Source organism: Balearica regulorum, chromosome 23 (assembly GCF_011004875.1).
Source record: "Balearica regulorum gibbericeps isolate bBalReg1 chromosome 23, bBalReg1.pri, whole genome shotgun sequence".
NCBI lineage: Eukaryota > Metazoa > Chordata > Aves > Gruiformes > Gruidae > Balearica > Balearica regulorum.
In genome coordinates, this window is record NC_046206.1 from 4,076,712 (window position 1) to 4,098,598 (window position 21,887).

General features: G+C 45.5%; 1 protein-coding gene across 1 annotated transcript in view; it reads left to right on the plus strand.

Annotated features, from left to right (window-relative positions):
• The window catches only part of UBASH3B (ubiquitin associated and SH3 domain containing B), a 74,425-nt gene that overhangs the window by 29,382 nt on the left and 23,156 nt on the right, over positions 1 to 21,887 (plus strand). Inside the window, exons 2-4 of the mRNA XM_075774628.1 lie at positions 19,081 to 19,134; positions 19,778 to 19,964; positions 20,468 to 20,666. Coding sequence (XP_075630743.1) covers positions 19,081 to 19,134; positions 19,778 to 19,964; positions 20,468 to 20,666 — 440 coding nt within the window. The remainder of the gene's footprint in view (positions 1 to 19,080; positions 19,135 to 19,777; positions 19,965 to 20,467; positions 20,667 to 21,887) is intronic.

Genomic DNA, 21,887 nt, shown 5'->3' on the forward strand with positions numbered 1-21,887 from the left:
TGTTGCCTCCAATAGTTAGAAAAACATCCCATTTTAGACTTTTTTTCCATCCCCCACTGTATCTCAGTTTTACTTCGATAGATATTGTCAGGCTTTTTTTTTTTTTTTTTTTTTTTTTACCTCAGGAGCAGCATAGATGAACTCAATCACAATTAGCTATAATGTACAATGCAGAGCCATCTTAAATCTTCTGTCCTTCTAATTGTTTTTCAACTGAAGGTTTATTTCCTGCGATTTTAATTCACTTTGGACTTGGTATTACTAATTTGAAGCCAAGTTCAGTAGGGACCAGTGGCATTTCATATATTGTGGGATCTAACCCAAAATGCCTACACCTTTAATTAGAAATTTTAAATCCAAAGACATTCAGGCTTGGGTTTGTTAAGTTAAGCAGCAACATCCGTATAAAGCAAAACAAAACCAACCTGGTTTGACAAAAACACTGAGTGCCTGCCGATCCTCAGAGCCACAGATTTTAACAACACATTTGGAAATCAAGGCAATTTACTTTAGGTTCCTATTGAGATGCCTGACCTCAGTGACTGACATTTGCCATTTGTGGCCCAAATAATCAAAATTCGCAGTGCCTTGTGCAGCCCCCAGCTTATAAAACCCTCCTCCATCTTACAGATGCTGAAACCAAACGCAGAGCAGGAGATCCCTCCCTCCCCGTAGCAGTGTTGAACTGGAACACACACACATAAAGCAATTCTTTCGCCTATCCTGAAAGAATCAGACCGTTTTATATAGATGACCCAAAGGCTTTTGTAAGCCACTGGGATTTTCTTCTGGGGACTTCAGCAGATTTTGGAAGAAATGTATGGTGACCTAAAGAATAGCAGCAGCAGCCAGAGACCTCACTACCTCTATTTTGGCCACAATATAAAATGTGCCCAGAAATAAATAGATTTGTCAACATCAACCAGCAAAAGAAAACCAAATCCAGCTACTCAAGTCCCCTCAGGACTTTTGTAGTCACATTTCTCCCTGAGTTTTGCTTGGCCTTCCTTTTCTGCAGTGAAGAAGCTCCTCCATTAGGAAAAAAAGCTACTTCTAATTTCTCTTCCACCCATAGTCCGTCCTTCCTTCCCTCCCTCCCTCCATCCATCCTTCTGGGTACCACAAAGAACTGTGATTTCATGACATGGATGATGTGCAGCAGGAATTCATGAGATCTCATTGGTATTGGTGAGTTATCAAACAATTAAGGTTCTATATTCATGTAAACACCCCAAAGAAAAAAAAAAGAAAAAGGGGGGGGGAACTCAGGAAAGTATAAATGTGTTTATATCCAGAACAGTCTCCACAAAGAATACTTTGTACAGTTTTATTATTGTTTTTTCCCAGAAGCACCAGCAGTTCCTTAGGCATGTAATTTATAAGAAGCTAAAATCTAAATTATGCATCAAAAAGGGAGAGATGCAACTTGAGGGTAATAACGCATTTCAAAAATAACTTCAAATGCGTAGTTCAGAGCAGCATCCTATAGCTGGAAATAAGTGCCCAGTCAGCAAAGGCAGCAGAGGAGTAAAAATGACTCTTCCCTACATGAAAAAACCTGGTAGGGATCATTATTTTTAAATCTGGCAGCAGCAGGGCTATATCCTGGAATCCTGAATCTATTTGAAGGAATTATCTGAGAGGGTGATCCTTCAGAAATACACTAAACAAAATAGACATGTCTTGCATGCGGGCAGCTGGGTTTGCAGTACTGAACTCTTCCGTCATACGTGACTGGATATCCGAAAAGGACACTGCAAATCAACAATGGAGGAACTATCTGAAATTATATTTCAAACCAAAAAGAAAAGAATCCCTTCTGTTTCACAGGCACACGGCTATAATATAGCCCGGGGCAGATGTTCCTACAGATTCCTACGAGTCCCAGAGCCGTCACTTTGAAATCTCAGAGAGCTCTGCAAGAGTACGATCCCTTTTAGTCCGCCGTGAGCTGTTGTACGCCAGTCTACAGCAGGGATATGACTTGCTGCTAAACTTCACTGAAGCCTAGAGATGGGTGATCTTTTACTAATAACGTCTGTCGGGCTTCTTACAAGGGGTGTTTAGTTGAGGATAAAGAAACTGTGAGTCATACGTAAAAGCTGCTTGCATGGCTTAAGGTAAAAGAACTTCCCCCTCAGCTCTTTTGATAGCGTAGAGACCACACTGTGAATAGTTTGTCTCTCTCAACTGATTATTTTTTTTTTCCTGTCTGTATGTACTAATTGGAAAGTGTTGTGCTGTTATTTTTGCGACGGTACTGCTGAAAGATCCCAAGATACCGTCACTCTGACGTCGTGCATTACGAGAGTTTACAGTGCCGAGGGGAATTCGCGATCTAAATATACAGGAGAAAAGGATAGAGCACACCAACAGGAGATGGAGAGCAGGCACAGAAAAAGAGAGGGCAGGAGTACTTTGACACAACCTTACGTGTCAGTAGGTGATGCCCGTGTCTGGACTAGACGTCTCACTCTTCTTCCAGGCAACGGGGAGAAACAGACACTTCTAGAGCGTGAGTCATCTGACCTATCTGAAATGCCTACCCTCGCCAAACGTAAACATGCCCTGCAAGTGCCTCCGCTGACTGTAAGGACAAGTCTAGATGCAGGTAACTACAGTATGAATAACTATATTTACAAGGAAGGATGCCGCCACCACCGCAAGATTCATTCCCTTCACTGAAACGAGCCCCAGGGTGAGCGACTGGTGCCACGGCTGGTGGTTTAACGGAGCAAAGCCCGTCCTTACACTGCTGCCGTATCGCGAGGCTTTTTAACTGCCCACGTTTACTGCCACAAAGGAACAGACTCAACCTGAAAGTCGACTAGACAAAGGAAAGGTGGAGAAATCTAGGCATAAAATGATAAAGAACCACCAGGATGGGATGATACGGATTCTCCTCCCACGTTGCCTTACTCCTTCCCACTAACAGCTGGCACTCAAAACATAAGCCAGATTCTGCTCCTGGCGACCCAGATGGAGTCCCTCCAGATCTGCTGTGAATCCAGCGCAGTTCTTGGGGATTCCTGCCAGGATAACTGAGAAGAGCACATCCTCCCCAGCTCCCTTCACACTGCACTGCAAGAGTAAAAGTGTGAAACACTTGTTTGGGAGGTGACAAAGCTCTGGGCCACCTCACGCTCTCTCGGCAGACCGAAAAAAAGGCCAATTTTTCATTTGGGAGTGCTAGATACAGGGCAACAGCAATAGGGATAGCAATAGCTCTGAGAGAGATGACTTTGGACATGCTATTTCTTATCTCTTGTGCTTTAGTTTCTCGTCAGGGCTGTGTTGCAAATGAACGCCTTGACTATCACAATGAGCAAATTTTTATCCTTTACCGATATCAGGGCTTCAGTTAGGTGTCAGGACCAGGGCTGGAGCTGGTAACAGATTTTTGCCTTCCTCTTTTAATGGAGTTTCTCATTTTCCTCCCGTGACTAGGTTTACTGCTCCCAGGGAACGCAGTCACATTGAAATACTACCTGAATATGTGATCGTAATGTAAGGAGATACAACAATAATCACTGATTAAAAAGGAAGAATGAAAAGAGTAAGAGCTGGTGGCAGAATTGCTAAATGCTGATCAGTGCTGTAAGACAGCCTTTGATTTTTTTAATTAATTATACATTCCCTCATACTTTGTACTGCTGTTGATTTAATTGGACTCCTTATTTTTAGACAACTACAGCAAGAGGAAGATAGCGTACAGCTTTCAGAACCTCAGCTCTAGCCTAATTCTGCCTCATTCAATACCACTGGGAGCAAAATTAGGCTAATGCTGAGCTCTTCTGAAAGTCTTGTGGTCTTGATACAGTTTAGCACACTGCATGTTTATCTGTCTTGCGGGATGCAGTAATTTCAATGCAGTTTAGTCGGTCCACACAGGAATCCAGGCAGAACTGGGCTTAGCATCCACAAACATCCCAAAACGGTCATGCAGGAAAGAGTAAGCGCTGAGCAGCAGAAAACGGTACCAAGGTCTGTCTCCTACCAACACAATTTGCCCTGATATTCTCTTCGGCCTCACCCCATGCAATGTATTTGCACCCTGTATAGAAAGCACGTCTGCCAACGTGCTTTGCGGAGATAAAGCATTAAATGTTAAACTGCAGAAGGAGCAAAGAGGAGTGCACTGAGAAAGGTCTGTTTTCAGCTGCAGTCTGAAATCATGTATTGCCAAAGCAAAGGGGACACGGGGCGGGGGGGAGAGAGAGAGGACCCCTGCACGTACACAGTAATTCATATTTCATGGAACGTCCTTATCTGTGCTTCCCAAGGGCGTTCTGTGAAATTGTAGAGAGTGGTAGGAGCAGCGAGAGGCTAGCAGAAGCAGGTCTGTTCAGAGAACAGGGAAGGACGGAGGAAAGGGTACGTTATCTCACGTGCCCGTACGCACTGGCCGCCAGCACTGGGAGCCCAGGAGCCTGCAGATCTCCAGCTGGGAGGCCATTACCCTGCAATATCGGTTGCCTTTCTCTAAGCCTCAGCTCCTGTAGCTGTGGGATCCCCCAGACACGTATGTCTTGTTGAAAAACACGTTCTGCTCTTCCGGCTTTCCCAGGATAGTAATTTCTGCAAAACTTGACCAATATATCTGCAACTGTGGCAGTATAGAAGTGCTTGCATTGGTACAGTGTATGCACTTTCAGATCTGAACTGCTGTACGGTCCTATTCTTGCTCAGGCTTTCACTGCCTGCACAAAAGCCCTGCCTACCCTGATGAATCTACGGCAGAAAAACGCGTAGAGCGTGCCGTAGCTGCCTTTGAACCTTCACTGTCTTTGAACAACCAGCTCCCGGAATGCCAGAACTCACAAAGCCTCGTTTTGTGCACATGTCTTTCTGATGGTGGATGCTTTTCTTATGACTGCAGCATTTCTTAGGGCTTGCTTCTGTGAGGATTCTCTGATGTCTAATAAGAAGTAAGCTCACCTCACAGTCTTTTCCAGCTGGTGCACTCCTGAGGTTACTTAGGGCTACCCAGGAACCTACTTTTACAGAAGCTGCAAGACATGAAATATCCCTGGTACCTCTATGTCTCTGTCACACTGGGTTTAAATACACTAGCAGGTTCAGAAGTTATTGTAGGAAGTTGGAGAGACTCGCAGACACACACATGGACACAGCACGGTCCTATAAGCCTCAGTTCCTTTGAGAACCAGACTAAAGAAAGATGTTGCTACAGAGAAAAGCTTGAAATGTGTTCCCAGGGTGCCCTCAAATTTAAAACCTAGAAAAAAATGCAAAAAGAAATCACTATGTCTTCCTTTTCAATATTTTTGAGAACTGGATTCCATTTTTTTTTAGGTCCTTCAATTTAAAATTTTGTGTTTTCTCTTTTTGCCTTAATCTGAGGATCTCTAAGCCTGTCTCCTGCCTTTGTGATGGCAAGCCTGCAGCTGACTTGGGCTGCAGACTGCAGGGCAGCGGCTCAAACGGGCATTTGCATCCAGAAGGCAGTGCGGGGCAGGGATAAAAGCAGGGTTGCAGTTTTCTGTTCCTGTGAAACCCACTGGAATGAGTTTGTCTCTTGGAAGAATGGGATTCTGGACTCCAGAAGGGCTCTCCCACCTCTCACAGCACACTTAACACGCACGATTCACCATTCATTCCTTGCTATTGGCCTCTGAAATTTACTGCAAATAATTATTCTTAACTGATACCTAGTATTCTCCTTTCTTGCCTACTTTTCACAAGGTAGCAATTAAATATTTACCAAGGAGGAAGCTCACGTCCGTCTAGATCCTCTACCACAATCACAGGAGCCTGCATAACAAAGTACTCTTTAAAAACCAAGAGGACTTTATAACCAATCCTTACCCACACTAAGCACATGTCATTAATTTAATTTATAGCTCTTTCTTATTTCATCTCCCAAGAGCCCACTCTGACAGGGTAGAGAGGGTGTCTTGCTGTAAAGCATAGCTATTATTTTCCAGTACCAACGTCGCAAGGTGCTCTTCTAGGGTACCGCCGCTGACGTGCCGCACTTGCTAATGCTGCTGTTAGTGACAGCTGCCCGGCTAGCAAAAGCTGAAGTGGGTCAGTGACATACAGCCCAGGACAGGCTACCTCGTCAGCGTGATGGAAAGAAAGGCTGCAATATTATCACCATTCCTTCTGCATTTAAGAAAAAAAAATTTGCACTTCTTAGTGTGCTTTCAAGATATCAGACACACATGCAAAATAGATAAGATGGGGATCAGTTGTAGAAGATTTGCATCATGAGTAATTTTAGAAATACACCCCCACATCGGTACTTACACTCCAGCGCGGGGGAGAGCTACGCTATGGAAATGAGGTGATGCTAGTGTGTATGTGTGTCTGTCTGTCTAACAGTACCTGCACGAAAAGATCAATCTGGATAACAAGGTCTTCAAGGCAAGCATCCAAGACCTGGCCACCTACACAACCCTGGCAATAAGATGAAGTGTGCCTCCACATGGGAGATGCTTCTGGTAAAGTGCTAAGGCGAAGTGCTAGCTGTCTTTGGTGACTGCCAAAGGAAAAAAATCATGAGGAGAAACACTTTGTACTCAGACAACACATCTCATCTAAGAATCCTTATGGTCAAAACGCTTAACTAAAGGGAAGCCCCAATTCTCCCACCATTTAGGTACCCAAGCAATCACAAAACATCATATTGACCAGGCATATGACTATTCAGACATAGGCCAGGCCAGATGATGTCTCTGATCTTCATACACGCACACACACTACAAACTTTTCTCAGGCAAAAGGAGCAAGGACTGTCTCCTTACTTATTCCCAGACCGTTGCTCCCAGTACTTGACTTCCTAGATGTCAGAAATTAAAATGATAATGCCAAGAGGAGGAGAAGGAAGGGCACATAACTAGACGGTGGGACCCGCTTCACATTGATTCTTGATGTGCAACACGTAGTACAGGAGTTGAGCATCTTTAAGGTCAGTGCTGTGAAGTTGGCAGGGTTTCAGCAGTGCTTAGCCCCTGGGAATTCCCATCCCTTGTGGTCTGATGAAACTGTGTGCTGAGCACTTTTAAGACCTAACGCTGCTTGCGTTTACTCAGATGGCTCAGAAGAGACTGAAATGATTGGGGGAGAGACCCGTTGAGCTGATAGTTTATGATCTATACTGTGGTTGTGCCCTACCGAGGTCTGTGAGCCCCGTTGTGCCAGGCACCGGGGAGCGCTGCAGGGACAGAGAGGATTTTACGATGTTAAACAGACGCCCTGGAGCCCAGAAAGGTGAAATTATTCCTCTACAAACATGAGAACTGAGTAACCAGCGCATCACGATACCTGCTAGATTTGGGAGCCTTTAATTGAGGGCTATGAACTGGGTCAAGGAGAGTCCCGTGGTGAGGGGACGGAGTGGGGCCATGCGGGGCGACGTGCCGTGCTGAAGGTCGCAACTGACCTTGGGTCAGGTATGCTGGTTTGGGCTGGTTTTGTGAGGGGATAAGGGTGTTACGTACAGTCCTGCTCCAGCAAATACACGTCTATTTGTTACTTGCTAGCATCACATCCCCAGGTTTTCAGTGAACTGAAAAAAAGATACTTTTATCATGGCAAACACTTAGAAATCCTTAGAAATTCTGCTGGAAGAAAGAATAGACCCAAAGCCTTGATTTGCAATAACCTTTCAGCACACGCTTTGCAGAAGAGCAGTTGGCATGCGCATATGCCTCGCTGAAGTCTCTAAGTACGTGCTTGAAGTTAAATATATGCATAAGTACTCTTTGGTGTAGGGATAATTACTAAATCCATGTCTCATTAAGGTCTTCCTTTTTTTTTTTTTTTCTTTTTTTTTTGTAATTCACTTATTTATTCTGCAAGAATATGATCAGATACAGGAATAAAGACTGTACAGTTAGAACCGACAGGCCATAAGAAAATCAGAAAAGTATGCAGGGAAATATTCCCAGTCTGTGGTAAAGTTTTCTCATTACATTCTCAGATCCTTCTTTATCTCATTGTTTCTCAGTTTATCACAATTCTTCATTTCCTGTTCCCTTTTAGACTTCAAACATATATATTTTTAATGTGGCTTTTTTTAACCCTTCCATAATTAGTATTTAAACTTTTCAGAGACTCTTGGCTAGACCTCATGTACAGATTCCAGATAACTTAACCTGACACTACAAGGACATTTTTAATGCATGATCTGGTATTAGAGTTTAAAGTCTGGCCAAGCGTTTATGACTTCTCATTGTTATTAATGTTATAATAGCAAAATAATTGTACTGTGCATTTTTACAGCTTCTGCCGCTTGAGGCTGGTAAAGGACAGATATTAACGCAGCAATACTTCATTCCAGTTTGGATATCTCACTTTACTTTAGCGCACAGGACTCTCAAAAGCATCCATGTTTGCCTAAATTTCCTCCTCTTGCAATGAGAAGAGGCAAGCCAAACCTGAGCTAACTTAAAAATCTCCACCAAAGTTTTTGTTGCAGCTTCATTTGACTCGAGTTTTCCTGATGTCCCGGTCTGCAGGATTACTTTAGAGAGTTCACCGCAACTAGCAAAGACTTGTGTCAGCTGAGGAGTACGGCACGATCTGAGCGAGACCAAATACAGTTACCCAAATTGAAATTCAGACCAGAGCTTGCAAACTAACTTTTATTTTTTCCCCTAATGGAAACTTTGACATTAGCTTTAGCTTACTGGTTTAACCACACACTTCAAAATCTCTGAGGCAAGAGGTTGAGACCTGTGTGTGATTTCTCACCCCAAGATGGAGCTTCTAGTACCATGGCACTCCCAACCCCAACACTGTTCGGGGGGGGTGTTTTAGCCTTGAGGCAGTGGCAAGTGTGTCTCATCATCTGATGAGATGAGAGATAACCCCACCGTTCCCCCATTTCCTACAGCACTTTGGGGTTCTTGCCCAGGTCTCTCATACAAATACTGACATAACTTGGACCTATCTAGATGGCAAGAAAGAGTAAGCGAGGAATAATATTTGAAATATTTTGAAAGGTTTGTGTTACTGAAAACAGCAAGGCTTCCAAAATTTCCTGAACAGAGCTGTCTAGAGCAGGAGGCTATTTTGAGTATCTCTTTTTGCCTTTAACCCAACTATCTCAGCACCCCACCCTTCTTCCTTCCACCTTCCTTAATTTCTTAGACTTCCTTCTTGTTGCTTTGCGTGAGTCTATTTTAGGTGTGAGATCGTGGTTAGCTGCTCGCTAGGCATCTACTTCCCATTTTCTGTCCCTGGGGTTTGCCTTTTCAGCAAAGTTGTGAGTCCATTAGTACATACAACATGTAAGATTCCTCACAGTAAACAGACATTGCCCATAAAGAGGAGAAAATATTCACTTGAGAAGAAAATAAGGTGTAGAATGAACACAGCTGGGCTCTTCCAAATGCGGGAAACAATGCAAAAACTGACTAGTGCAAAGAATACCAAATTAAAGTTGCCGAGTCCAGCTGTCAGGCCATGGGTGTCTTAACTCCTCCATCTCTGGCAAACAGATATTCAGACTAACCACAAAATATCATTGTTTTGATATTAACCATTGCGTTTCCTCTTGGTAGAAAGTTATTCCATCTCATGCGCTGACCAACTTCAACATTACATTCCAGACAGGCCCATGAAGCCTTACTGTGGAGCCCACAGTGGGATTTAATTGTGATTCCCTTCCCTCTACTAGATGGAAAGGGACTGAAACAGTGAATGGATTTGGCTATGCAAGCCCCACCCTGATGCTTCACCGCCTTTGAACAAAACTTTGGGGGGTGCTTGTTGTTTGCACGTAAGTGGGTGGTATAGTCCAAATCTCATTGCTGTCAGAGCAAGTTCAAACATTCAAACTCTCCGAGGATGCGCATGATACAAAGACCTGGACTCTAACCTAGAAGGAAGTTTGCATCACAAGTTTCATCACAAGATCCAAACCGAGTAGCTCAATGCTTTGTTTTCAGTCTTTAGCTATACCATGTTGACGTTGGTCTATGTTATCTCTACCCGCTTCCTCTCTGTTGGGCTGGGAAAACTTCCCCTTAGCTCTGGGGTTTACTTTGTCTCTGGAGAACGAGTCAACTCTCCACTGGCAGTCAAGAGGAGCTAAAACCACAAGGCTCCTACTAATAGGAGCAGCACATCAAAACCTCGCATCGCACCGAGAATTAGTCCCAGAAAATGAGGAGAGCCTTGGTGGCCTGCACGGCTCAAGTTCCTGGTACAGCCCAGTGTCACCGACTTCACAGAACAGCAGCTTTCTGGCAAATTGTGCAACTGCACCGCCCCCAAACTTCCTGTTTTGAAACCCCAAGAAGCTGGAAAATGTTAACACCGGCACTTTAAAGTGCTAGTTGTGGCTTTTTTTTTTTTCCTCTTCTTCCTAAAGATCTACAATGATACTAAAAAATTCTACATACAAAGGACTAAAGTGGGGCTGCCTTAAGGAACTGGGGGCAGAAAAGCAAGCGCACGTCTCTCCACGGAGCCCCAAGCCAGGCAGAGCACGGCACATCAGAGCATCCGTAACAAAACCATCCCCTCTTCCATGACCTGTGAGATGTTAGGTAGCTCACTGTCTCTCCACCTCCCATCTCGCCCTCTCCGAATGAGGCAGTATGGGTCGTGCTCCATCGCTGCGGCTATTGGTGAAGTTTTACGGTGGCGGGTCCTGGTGCTTCCAGCTGGAGCTGTGCTGGGCACTGCGGACACCTGCTGAAACGGCGGATGCCGAAGACGAGTTGTTCCACTTGGAATAAGCGGCGAGGTGACAGATGGAGAGGCAGGTGCTCGTGAAGTGGCAACAAGACAATTGCGATTCACGTGTCGAGCAGGGCTCACCGGGTACCACGTGCCATGAGCAGCCACCTGGCCCAGCTTCCCGCTCTGGCAAGGCGCGTGGCAGATCCATGCTCTGCCCAAAACCCACCCGTGATAGGAAAAAGAAGCCCTAGCGATAAAAGGACCTTGTTACTGAAAACGAGACATACAGCAAATCTCCGTTCCATCCCAGCTCATTTCTGTATAGGAAGAAGAGCAATTAGAAAGAAGAAAGCATCATGTTTGTCTTGAACGCTGCAAGGGAACTTATTTATTTCCAATCAGCATGACAACTGCTTCCTTTTCTGGCTATCACTGAAACTCCAGATGGTACATTTGAGCATACTTAAACCTCTAACTTGGCTCCTTGCAAAGACATTGTCTTCCTGGTTAGCTAAAAATGTATTAATAGTATTGGGATGGAAGCTCCTGCTCTCCTGCACTGCGCTATTTGAATAATGAAACCTTGGTCATTCTGCAGCATTCTGGCTAGAATTAAAATCAGGCGTTTGCAGGGGATGAGCATCTGCTGAATGTATTCTAGTTATAACCACCTTCTATTTGAATTTATTTGCATTATGTATATTTGACTATTTTGCTAATATTCAGAGTTCTGCAAACCCTTTAGCAGCAGCAGTTATTACCTGTCTCAACCCTGTCACCTTTTTCTAGCAGTTGCTCTGCATCGAAATTTCGAACCTTTCCGAATCAGCCAGCTGAGGTGCTGCCAGCTGTTATGGTTTTGTTAGGGAGTTCTGAGGCATCGTTTTCTTAAATCTCCAGCTTCAGGACTCCTGTTATTTTCAGACACTGCTGCTCTTTGTTTGAGATTCACAGGTAGGGAGAAAAGCTTAAGTGAGCTAGGAAGCCAGACAACAAATGTAATCCAAAACAAAAACTAAAAAGAAAAACAATATCACGATCGTAAGCAAACCTAATGACGAGGGTTTGCACCTGAAGTACAGAATAAAAGGACAGAAGGATGCTGATAATGTGGAAACAATTCAAATCGGCCAAAATGCCTGTGCCTCGTTCTCCTTTGTCACGCAGGGACCTGGTGCAGTGGCTGGCAACTGCGAGCTCAGGACTTTGACATCTAAGCCCATGCCTCATAAATGCCGGTATTGTTCTAAAGAAAATAATATCCTGTTTCCTTTTTAAACTGTGTATCTCTTTAAAAATGGTAAATGGCTGCTACATTCCTGCCTTTATCCCGGACACTTTTTATGAGGCTGTACTTCCCTTTTCTTTTGCTTTAACAAGCTGGCTAAGCAGAGGATTAGGGGAATGACTTTGTGCACGTGTGCTAAAGAAGGGGGGGAAAAAAATCCGCCTTCAAAATCTTACATAACCTAAAAAAAATAAACACATAAAACAGACACACACGCCTAGGCCCTCACTCTTTGCACTTAAAAATCATTATCATCATCATCATGTGGCCAGACTGCAGTTTGCCAGCTGGACCTTCCTCTGAAAAATGACCATTTTAAATTACGGAAACTAGAAACACATAGCAGCGCCTTTCCCAAACTTATTTCTGATGGCGTTTCCCATTTTTCTCTCTCTTTCCCATTACCAGAGCTTGGTATTCAATAGCTGGGAGTAAGCAGCCACCCCTCGGGAAGGAGGAGGAAGAGAACTACCGAGCCCTATCACGCTGTCAGGCACCTTCTATAAATATTTATGTGACCTACAGGATATAGCACGGTTTGAAATCTTGCAGCCTCCGTAGCCACCGTGCAGTCAGGCAGTTCCCCGTAGTCCTCTGAAAGTTCCTGTATTTCAGGCAAGACCTGGGTCTTTACGTAGCCATGATCTGCTTATTGCATCCGCTGACCTATACTGGGGACGTCGTACCGAACGGCGTGTTCCTAAGGGGATCGCGGCGTAAAGCAACGAACTCGCGTTTTTGTGGAGGATGTGGCTGCAATTAGAGTCGCTCGGTTAAACACGAGGAGGACTTTTATGTCCTCCGTCACGTGCAGACAGCAACAGAAAGATAAGCCAAGGTAATGCTTGAAGGATTGAGCTCGGTGAAGGGAAGAATAAGTAATTCTTCTGCCATGCACTCATGTTAGAGGGGTTTCTGTCTTGCGAAAACACCCAGGTTTTTTGGTTATTTTCTTAACCAACTGCATAAAAGGAACCTACCCAACCCCCTACCCTAAACAGGAACTCGATCCCTAGTGATATCTTACAGTCCTGTCCCTATTTATAGAAGTAAGGTCACCCAAATAAGAACCCAAAACGATGTCATGTGATTTTTGGTGACCAACTGAATTCTGCTTATTGAGAATTCAGAGGAACACATTTGAATAACCCACATCGAAAACCACTTGGAAAGAAGACCTCATTGTGGCCATTTTTCTGTGTAGAACAACTAAGCCATTTGCGAGACACGCGGTCAGTTATTTGGCATTTGAGTATCAAATAATCAAGCCATTAGATGGACAGAAATTTTGCTTGCAAAACTGTTCTTCAATGTGCAATTGTTTATTGAAAGCCTAAAATAGACATGTTTCCACTATCGTGCTGTTAATGGTATAAACAGTTGATGAAAACAGCAAAAATGAAGGAATTTGTAAAGGTCATTTGACGGCTAATTTGGAAACAAACACACACCCAAAAAAAAGCTGAGAATTTTACTCTTTGCAAAGAATTTATAACTCCTTCCCAGTATATATTGCTGTCAGCTGGGTTTGAATTCAGGACCTCGTGCACCAGGGCTGAGTTTCACAAGTAAGCTAAGGGGGGGGGGGCGGGGGAGTTCACTATTAGGCTTCTGACCTGTACCTGGACTCACAGGCGTGCTCCAAACAGCAACTGCAGCCACATCTAGAAAAGGCCTATTTTTTTGTCATTCCCTGGAGCCAGACAGCAATTTCGTTTTCTATTCTTTTGCTGCAAACCCAACATAGAGTGAAAAAAGTCAAGCTTTAAATAGATACGTATATACCTGCTTCAATATCTGTTTACATAAACACGCACTTTATACACACACACAAGCAAAAATAAAGGCGCCTATTTTATAATTCTAAGAAAAATATTTGGCAGCATTCTTCTTTCAAACTCAGTTGGCATAAATTATGATCCATAATTCCTATCTTATCACGTCAGGTAGTCCTTTGAACTGAACCTGATGATGAGGAGAGCCAAGTGCTTCCATCACGTTTAATGCAGTTTCCAAAAAAAATCTTTATTTACACAGCTAAATATTTTATGGGCCGAAGATGCAGGGCTCCTGGAGATGATGAATTCATCCCTCTGAGGGGTTTTTGTTCACGGGTAAGAAGTTTGCCTGGGCTTGAGGCACATAATGAAAGGGAAGATTTAGTCATTCCCTTTCTTTTACGGGCTGCCTCCATCCTTCCATTGCTCATTCACAAATCCCTCGGCACGTCCGTAGGCAGACAAGCTGTGGGTGGATCTGAGGTAGAGGCTGCTGCTGGCATTTTCTACCGCCTCTGTGAGCAGCAACGCGCAGCGGAGCAAGCTCCCTCTTACAAACAGAGGCCGGTCGGCTCTGCCGACGGGCAGGGTTTAAATCTCTCCTTATTACAGCAAAGGGAGAGCCGATGGAAACGGGGAAGTTCAGTCCTAAGCGGCAGCCAGAGAGGCCAATTTCCTATGAATTAGACATTGCTGCTGGAGACCAAACAGGCTCTCTGGACCTGAGGGTTCAGACCGGCTGCGTGACTCAGCCTTGGCGTATTTGAACGTGCGAGGAGGAGAGGAGGTTGCCTGCAGCGGTCTCTGCTCTGTAGGTGCCTGAAGGGCTCGAACATCTCGGCCTCTGCAGCCCAGCCTGGCCATGATGGAGCCTGGGGACCCTGCACGGTGCCCAAACGCACTCGCCTTCCCCGCCGCAGCACAGCGCCTTGCACCTCGGCTGAACTCTGCTGTGGGCATCAACACCCCACAGTTTGCATACCTTTTTAGTGATAAAGTACAACGCAGGTGCAGATTAGGAAATATCTCAAAATAGTTCACCCCCGTCACTTGCTTTTGTGCTGTTTGCATTAACTGTCCCGCAGTTCGTTACCCTGCACGCTACGGCACCGCCAGCAGCCATACACACCCTCCGATTTCTAACTGGACTAGAGTAAGAAAGCTGAGCACTCACAGAGGAAGGATTTCTGTGTGGTGCTTCTGAGACTGAAGGTTCTCTTTATGGTTAATGCATCATTCCCCATTACAGTCATTTCCTCTGAAGTAAATGGGATTTTGCCATTATACTTTATGTTTATTGATATATATTTCCTAGCTGAATGACATTCCCCTGTTGCCTTCTTTTTCTACCCTGAAATTGCAGGAAGCCAAAAATCCTTCAACAGTAATGAGTTAAGTTCTGGAGCATGCAGAGCTGTGTGCTCTCCCATTAAGTGGGCTGGGGTTAAAATGGGCACCATTTACATGTTTATATGTATTCCAGGGCAGCAACGCTGGTTCTGCTATAATGTTTCAGGCTAAGGGGTCAACTGTTTAGCTGGGACGCTTCCTAGTAATATTTTGATGCCGTTTAACCAGGTATTGAGTAGAGGAAGACTTTCCTTGTGACCTGACGTTGAAGAGTGTCACAGGGAGGCCTTTGAGGTTGACGAATCAAAACCACCTGATTCTTTGTGGTGGCTAAAATACCTGTAGTGCTTTTGGGAGACACTGCTGTTAGGATCTTCTTTCCCCTTCCCTAAAGCTTCCATCTCCAGACCTGCAGTCGGACGTAACATCTCCCTTGCTCTCTGTTCAAAATTCCTATTACATTTTGCTGTGCATCGTTAAAGCAATTCCCTGTACTTTATCTCAGAGGCAGCAGAAGTTAAGAGATGGAGGCATTGGGTGGCTTGAGGGACTAGTAATGCTGCACAAAGCTCTTCACCTCCTATCTGAATCCAGCTGCAATTTTTGCATGACCAGAAATGATTACTGTGCGATGCTGGTTTGGTAGATTCTGAAAAATAAGCTATTTTCTGGCTTTTTTTTTTTTTCTTTCCTTTTCTGGTGCATCTGCATCACAAAACCACTTCTTACCTTTAGCTGCCAACACTTGCTACCCAGCATGAGTAAATCCGAGCACCTAAGCCATCGCTAGGCACCTAATTAAGTGACCTGATTTTCTCAGGAGCAGACTATGTCTTCCAGCTCCCACTGCACTCAGCAGTTGTGAAAATCAGGCCACTTTTGTAAATGGCCAAACATAGCTGTGACTAGTTTTGAGCACTCAACTTTTAGGTCTCAAGGTCTGGGAGCTGGAGCGCCTGGAGGGTAGGTCCTCTCCTGGCTGGGAGCTGCAGAGGAGGGTGTTTGGGAAGGATGCCGTGCATGCCCTGTTTTGTGACTAACCAGGGGCTACCAGTCATCATCACCATTCCCAGCACTGAATTTAAAAAAAAAAAAAAAAAGTCTCTCAGCTTCAGGTCTCGTGATAAAAATATACCTTGGCTTTTGTTTGCTTTATGCAGTATTTCCTCCTTGCACTGAAAATTAAATTGAAAAGGGAGTTTATTGTCCCTGTGGAAGAGATAGGCACCTTTTGAAATCACGCATGAACAAAAGCATGGGGGGGGCCCAGCCTAATGTTTTCTAACGTCCTTTGGGGTCCCGGGAGCACAAAGGCAGCGGAGAAGGAGCTACAGTCAGTTCCAGCAGAGCTCTATTGTGCGATTTGTTCCAAGGAAACATCAATTCATTAAGCGAACAAGTCAACAAGGGTGGGTGGCAGAACCGTCTGTCCTGCTAGATTGTGCATGACTCCTTCAGAGACCTGCTCTGGGGTCTGGAGAGAGTAAATAACGAGTGAGAGCCAGCTTGTCTGCCCTCGCTTTACAACAGGAGAAGCTGCTCATTTCAAAGCCAGGAGGGCGGTTTTTAATTCACTACCTCGGATGCAGCACAGACAGACGCTTCAGTGACAAGATGTACGATTAGAAGAGTCACATTTTAGTTGTGTTTTAAAGAGCGTAAACAACCCAGGCAAGAGGGGAGGCGAACTCAGCAGAGGCAACACAACAGAAACGGGTGATGAAACCAGGGTAGGGAAAATCCACAGCCGGCCATTGCTCTGCTCAGGGACTGTGCAAGGGGAGAACCTTTTGCTCTTTGCTCTTGTCTGAACTACTTTTCAAAGCAAAGCAGCGGCTGTTTTGCATAGTGCATCTGAGCCAGGCTAGGGGAGGGTCAGCAAGATAAAACAGACCAAACTACAATGTTGACCGCAGAAGATACATCCTTCCAGAAGGCAGGTGCTTGGACCTGCATTCTGCTGATCTCCAATGAATGCTGGCAGATAAGGGCAGCAAAATGCTTCAGGAGGAAGTATTTTCATAATCACACATTTGCAACACAGCCCTTTTTTTTGCAGCATTATCTTTCTGCCTTCCTCTTACTCTCAAAATGAACAAAAATATGTATATTCAAGGGGTGGGGAAGCCAAGGGCAGAGCTGAAACGCAGCTGAGTCAACAACACATGTCTACGAGCTGGTGGGTAACATTGCATATTCCCACATGGTTATCGGAGTGCTTTCGAAAGTCATCGCTGCAGACAGAAAGGGCGACAGAAGCGCAGTAAACATCCTACACAGCACTATGGGCAGAAACAAGAAATGCTGGATGGTCCCAGCTGCCCTAATGCTGGAGCTACGGGTTGGACCTGGAGTCGTGACCCTTTTCCCTCACCTGGATCCACTTCCAATAACCAACCAGCAGCATCTTCTGGCTGCAAAAAACCCAGGGTGCATAGTACGTTGTTCTTGTCCCTTTGGTCAGACACATTCCCTCTAGCTTAAAGATGTCAGCAAGTCTTTTGCGCTATTATCAAGCTGTAACATACCATATTTAGTAAGATAAGGTTACGGGCTTGAGGCTGGCCGGTGTAAACTAGTTGTTTTCCTGTCCTCAGTCAGATTTTCTGTCACTAACAGCAGGCAGAGCTGAGACACGACGTACAACCCACAGAGCAAAAGGGAGGCAGCTGCTTCGGCCAAATTAATAACAGCAGAATACAACTGGCTGTCGCCTTTGTCAGTCCCCGGGCTGTACCCCGGCTTGTGCTTCGCACGCCGAACGGCAGCCGGCGGGGCTTTACCTTCGCTGGGAGCTGCGCTGGTGCCTGAATGCATTCCCTGTTGCCTAACGCCTCTGTCTAGCGGCGCAGGGCGGTGCGTCCGTAGGATGTAGATCCTTTTCTGGCACTGCCCACCTGTAGGATCCCTTCCTCTTCCCTGGCTTCAGGGGACCGCTGCCTGGAGACCCCACTATCTCCTCCTGCAAAGGCTTCTTGCTCTTCAGACCTTCCTCCACCCACACCATTTTGCACGAGCGTGTGCCGCGTAATTAGATTTAACCACCATCCTGTTCATTTTGGCCTCCTTCCTACCGGATCTGTAGCACTCGTTTGAGAGCAATACTGCCCTTCTTCCCTTAAGTGGGAAGCTCTGAAATCACCTATTCATAGGGAATTTGCCTCCTGACATCCAACTGAGAGCCTGAGTTCTGTCCCATGACCCTAACGTTTCTAGCCTTTTCTTCCTCCTTCATTCACAATTTTTTTGCTAAATATTTATGCCATTTGGATTCTGGGTGAATCCCTCATTTTGGCAGTCTCTAGCAGCTACAAAGCTGAGGTGATCCACAGCTGCATTTCAATGCTGACGTCGAGCATTTGAAAACACTTGTTGTAAGTTACACAGCACTGGGCTGGCTTGTTCTGCACCTGGAAAACGTGCTGAATGGAAGAAGACTTGGGACTTCCTAGCTGGAGTGAAAAGGTGTTTGTAGGCATCCTGAAGGGAAATAAGCAAAAGAGCGCTTTCAACGTAGCAAGGGCTGAAGGGAGCTCGCAAATTTGGGCAGGTTATTCTAACTTGAAAAACCTCTGGTTTGTGCCCCCTCGTGGCAGTTGAATTTTTCTTGTCCTCGGTGCTATTGCAACGTCAGCACTTCCAGACCCAAACCTTTTGATTTTCATGCTGAGCAAACGACCAGCAAAGAGGTCATGAAGTGCCAAGAGCCGGTGGTTTCGCTATCCAGAAAAACACCGGGCCAAGCAGGGAAAACCCAGAGGTCCGTATCTCATACTTTGAACAGGCTGCATGACTTTGCTCCTCAAACAGCGCACAGCGATTTGACAGGCGGCACGTCCCAAAGAAAGTCCCGGGGCTAAGAGAATCAGTCTGGAAAGTGTATCCCACTTCTAAACACACTGTTACAACCCTTCCCCGGCAAGGACGCGGGTTCAAGCAATAGATGTCACGATAGCCGTATAAATCCAGCATCACTGAAATATTCTTTTTATTTTGTTCTCTCTTCAGACAAAAAGCACTGGCATCAACAGGTGGAAGAAGTGTTCAAGCAGCATGCGACTGGTTGGTATGAAATAATAAATGTTAAAAAGAGTAGAAGAAATTAGTGAATTTAATGCCTAAAATGTTAGCCATTAGAATGTGGGATGTTTAAACAGGGGCATTATCTGAAATACAATAGCAAAAATATTGTATTTCAATAATAAATTGAAATAATAAATAAAAATTCAAAAATCATTTCAATAATAAAAATTATTTAAGTGCTGTAAATAAACAATCCAGAAACAAGCCTTGTCTGAGAGAGTTGGTGATCTCGAGTAATAGCAAAAAAGGTGAGAGAGAGGAACCACTGCTCTCTCCACCCTAGCACCTAAACAGAAAACTGAGAGCTGCCTTCTCAAAGATGTTGAGCGATTTCTAGTGATCTCCTCCCTATGTTTTGTACACCAAAAGTCAGGAAGACAGCAGCAGTGACCCAGGTTAGATCTTCAGAGCCTCAGTCTGGAACTAAAAACCAATTTTCTATATTACTTAGCAGTGGTAATAGGCTGCAAGCGAGACGGTGCACCTCTCTGCCTGACCTGCCGGAGCTGATTTTTTCCATAAAGGGAGAACAAACGGGAATGAGGACAGGGAAAGATGGTTTTAGGGGAAAAAAAAATAAATGTCTTTATCTGTCAATCTGACACTTCTTTCTCCCTCTCAGGCTGTTCTCCCATGTGGGTGACCCATTCCTAGATGACACCCTGCCCCGGGAATACGTCCTCTACCTGCGCCCCACCGGCCCCCTGGCTCAGAAGCTGTCTGAGTTCTGGCAGCAGTCAAAGCAGATCTGTGGGAAGAACAAAGCCCATAACATTTTCCCACATATCACCCTTTGCCAGTTCTTTATGGTAAACCAGAGCTCCTCTTTCCGTTGCCTTTATGCATGCATTCATGAGCAGCCCTTGCCAGGTCCAGACTGGAGACGTTACACGCTTCATTCAGTAGCTGCAGAAGGGTTTGTGCTGGGGAGTTCGGGGGGGTTGTTACCAGAACTGCCTGATGCCTGGGCTTGTTAAGGAGGTAATTGGTTTTTTAAGTGGGTTTTTTTACAGGGAAGAGCAGCAGCAAAAGACCAAATTCTCATAATCTGAAATGATTGTTAACATTAGAGGGGGGGCGGGTAGGAAGGTGACTTGGGGATAGCTTTGAGGAAAACGGAGGGGCAGATGATTTCTAAACCTACCTTTTTCTACGTCCCCGTGCTTTTTCTCACTGCGTTCAAGCAAAGGTAGACCATTCACGCCTGCCCACCCAAGCCTTTCCTTTCTCTACCGAGCGCGCTAGAGAGCTAAGCAGAGGCATAAGGAATGATTCTCCACCTGAGAAACGCTTGTCCCCTTTCCTTTGGCAGTGTGAGGACAGCAAGGTGGATGCTCTCACTGAAGCTCTGCAGGCCACCGTGATGCGGTGGAAATGTAAATTCCCTGCCCCTCTGCCTTTGGAGCTCTACACATCCTCAAACTTCATTGGGCTTTTTGTCAAGGAAGAAAGTGCTGAGGTGCTCAAGAAGTTTGCTGCAGACTTCGCTGCAGAGGCTGCTTCTAAAGCAGGTGAGTGACTGTGCGGCAGCTACAAAGAGCTCACGGCTTGGTCAAGGCTTGGGCATTTTCAGAAACCAATGTTTTGATGGTATGAAGCAACAAAGCTCACGAAGCCAATACCTGATTTTTAAAAGTGGCCTGAAGGCTAGGAGCCCCAGAGGAACACCCCATTGGGTGCTTTGGGTTTCAGTGCTTTTTCAGTTGAAAGATCACCTCACACTTCATCTCAAGTGTTATCTCCTGAAAGGGAAGTTGACATTTGGTGGTTCCTTAACCTTTCAGATAGACGCTGTCTGCAAGGCTGAGCATTTCCTGCTCCACTCGCTACCTCAAGCCACTGCCACAAAACTTTCCTCAGCCATGTAAAAGCTGCGCGTGGTTTTTTGCTGTATTTCTGAGATGTAAAGAGGACTGCGAGAAGACTCCAAGTGCCCTGGCAGCCTAAGGGGAACCTTTTCAAACCTCGGTACCCACATGGCTGGCTCCGTTGCCTGCTCCTCTACTGCTTCTGGAGGGGTGAACCGATCAGGAGCTGGGAGGGGGGAAAATAACCAGAGCACTCCGTGCTCCGATGGTCTCCACTGCTGAACAGGCTGTCTAGGTGTCCTCTGATTACCTCCAAACTTGGAAGTCAGAACAGCATCGGAGCACTGTAATAGCTCCCTGACTAATCCTCCCCGCCTCTGTCACCGTAGCGCTCACCCCAGACTAGTCACAGCACAACCAGTTTAGTCCTTCGTTATCACAGGCTCATCCTGGAGTTTAAGTGCATCTAGATAAGGCGACTTCTGAGTCCCTGGGGTGTTTCCACGCTAGACAGGCGCACCATGCAGAACAGCTACAGGTCTCTGCCTCGGGTTTAGGGGAGGAGATACAGATGTGTCATAGGTTCATCACACCTCTGAAAGACATTGCTTTCACCTGACAGTGACCTAGAATTGTTCTTCCCTTTAGAAGAAGGAGGAAACGGCCGTTACCTTTACAAATGTGCATTTTGGAAGGCAGCAACAAACACAGGTATACTAGGCTGCTGCGGCCACCTGAGAAGCGGTACAAGTGTTCCCCTGCAGAGCGTAGACGTACCCTCCAAACCGACATAGTCGGAAGGGGCAGTTCTTACCCCCAAAACACACCCAGAAAAAGGAAGCATCAGTGGCTTCCAGCAAGCTTCTGCCCCTGCGACTGCTCCAATTCAAACCAAATTGGTTCTTTCTTAGGGGAACTGCAGTC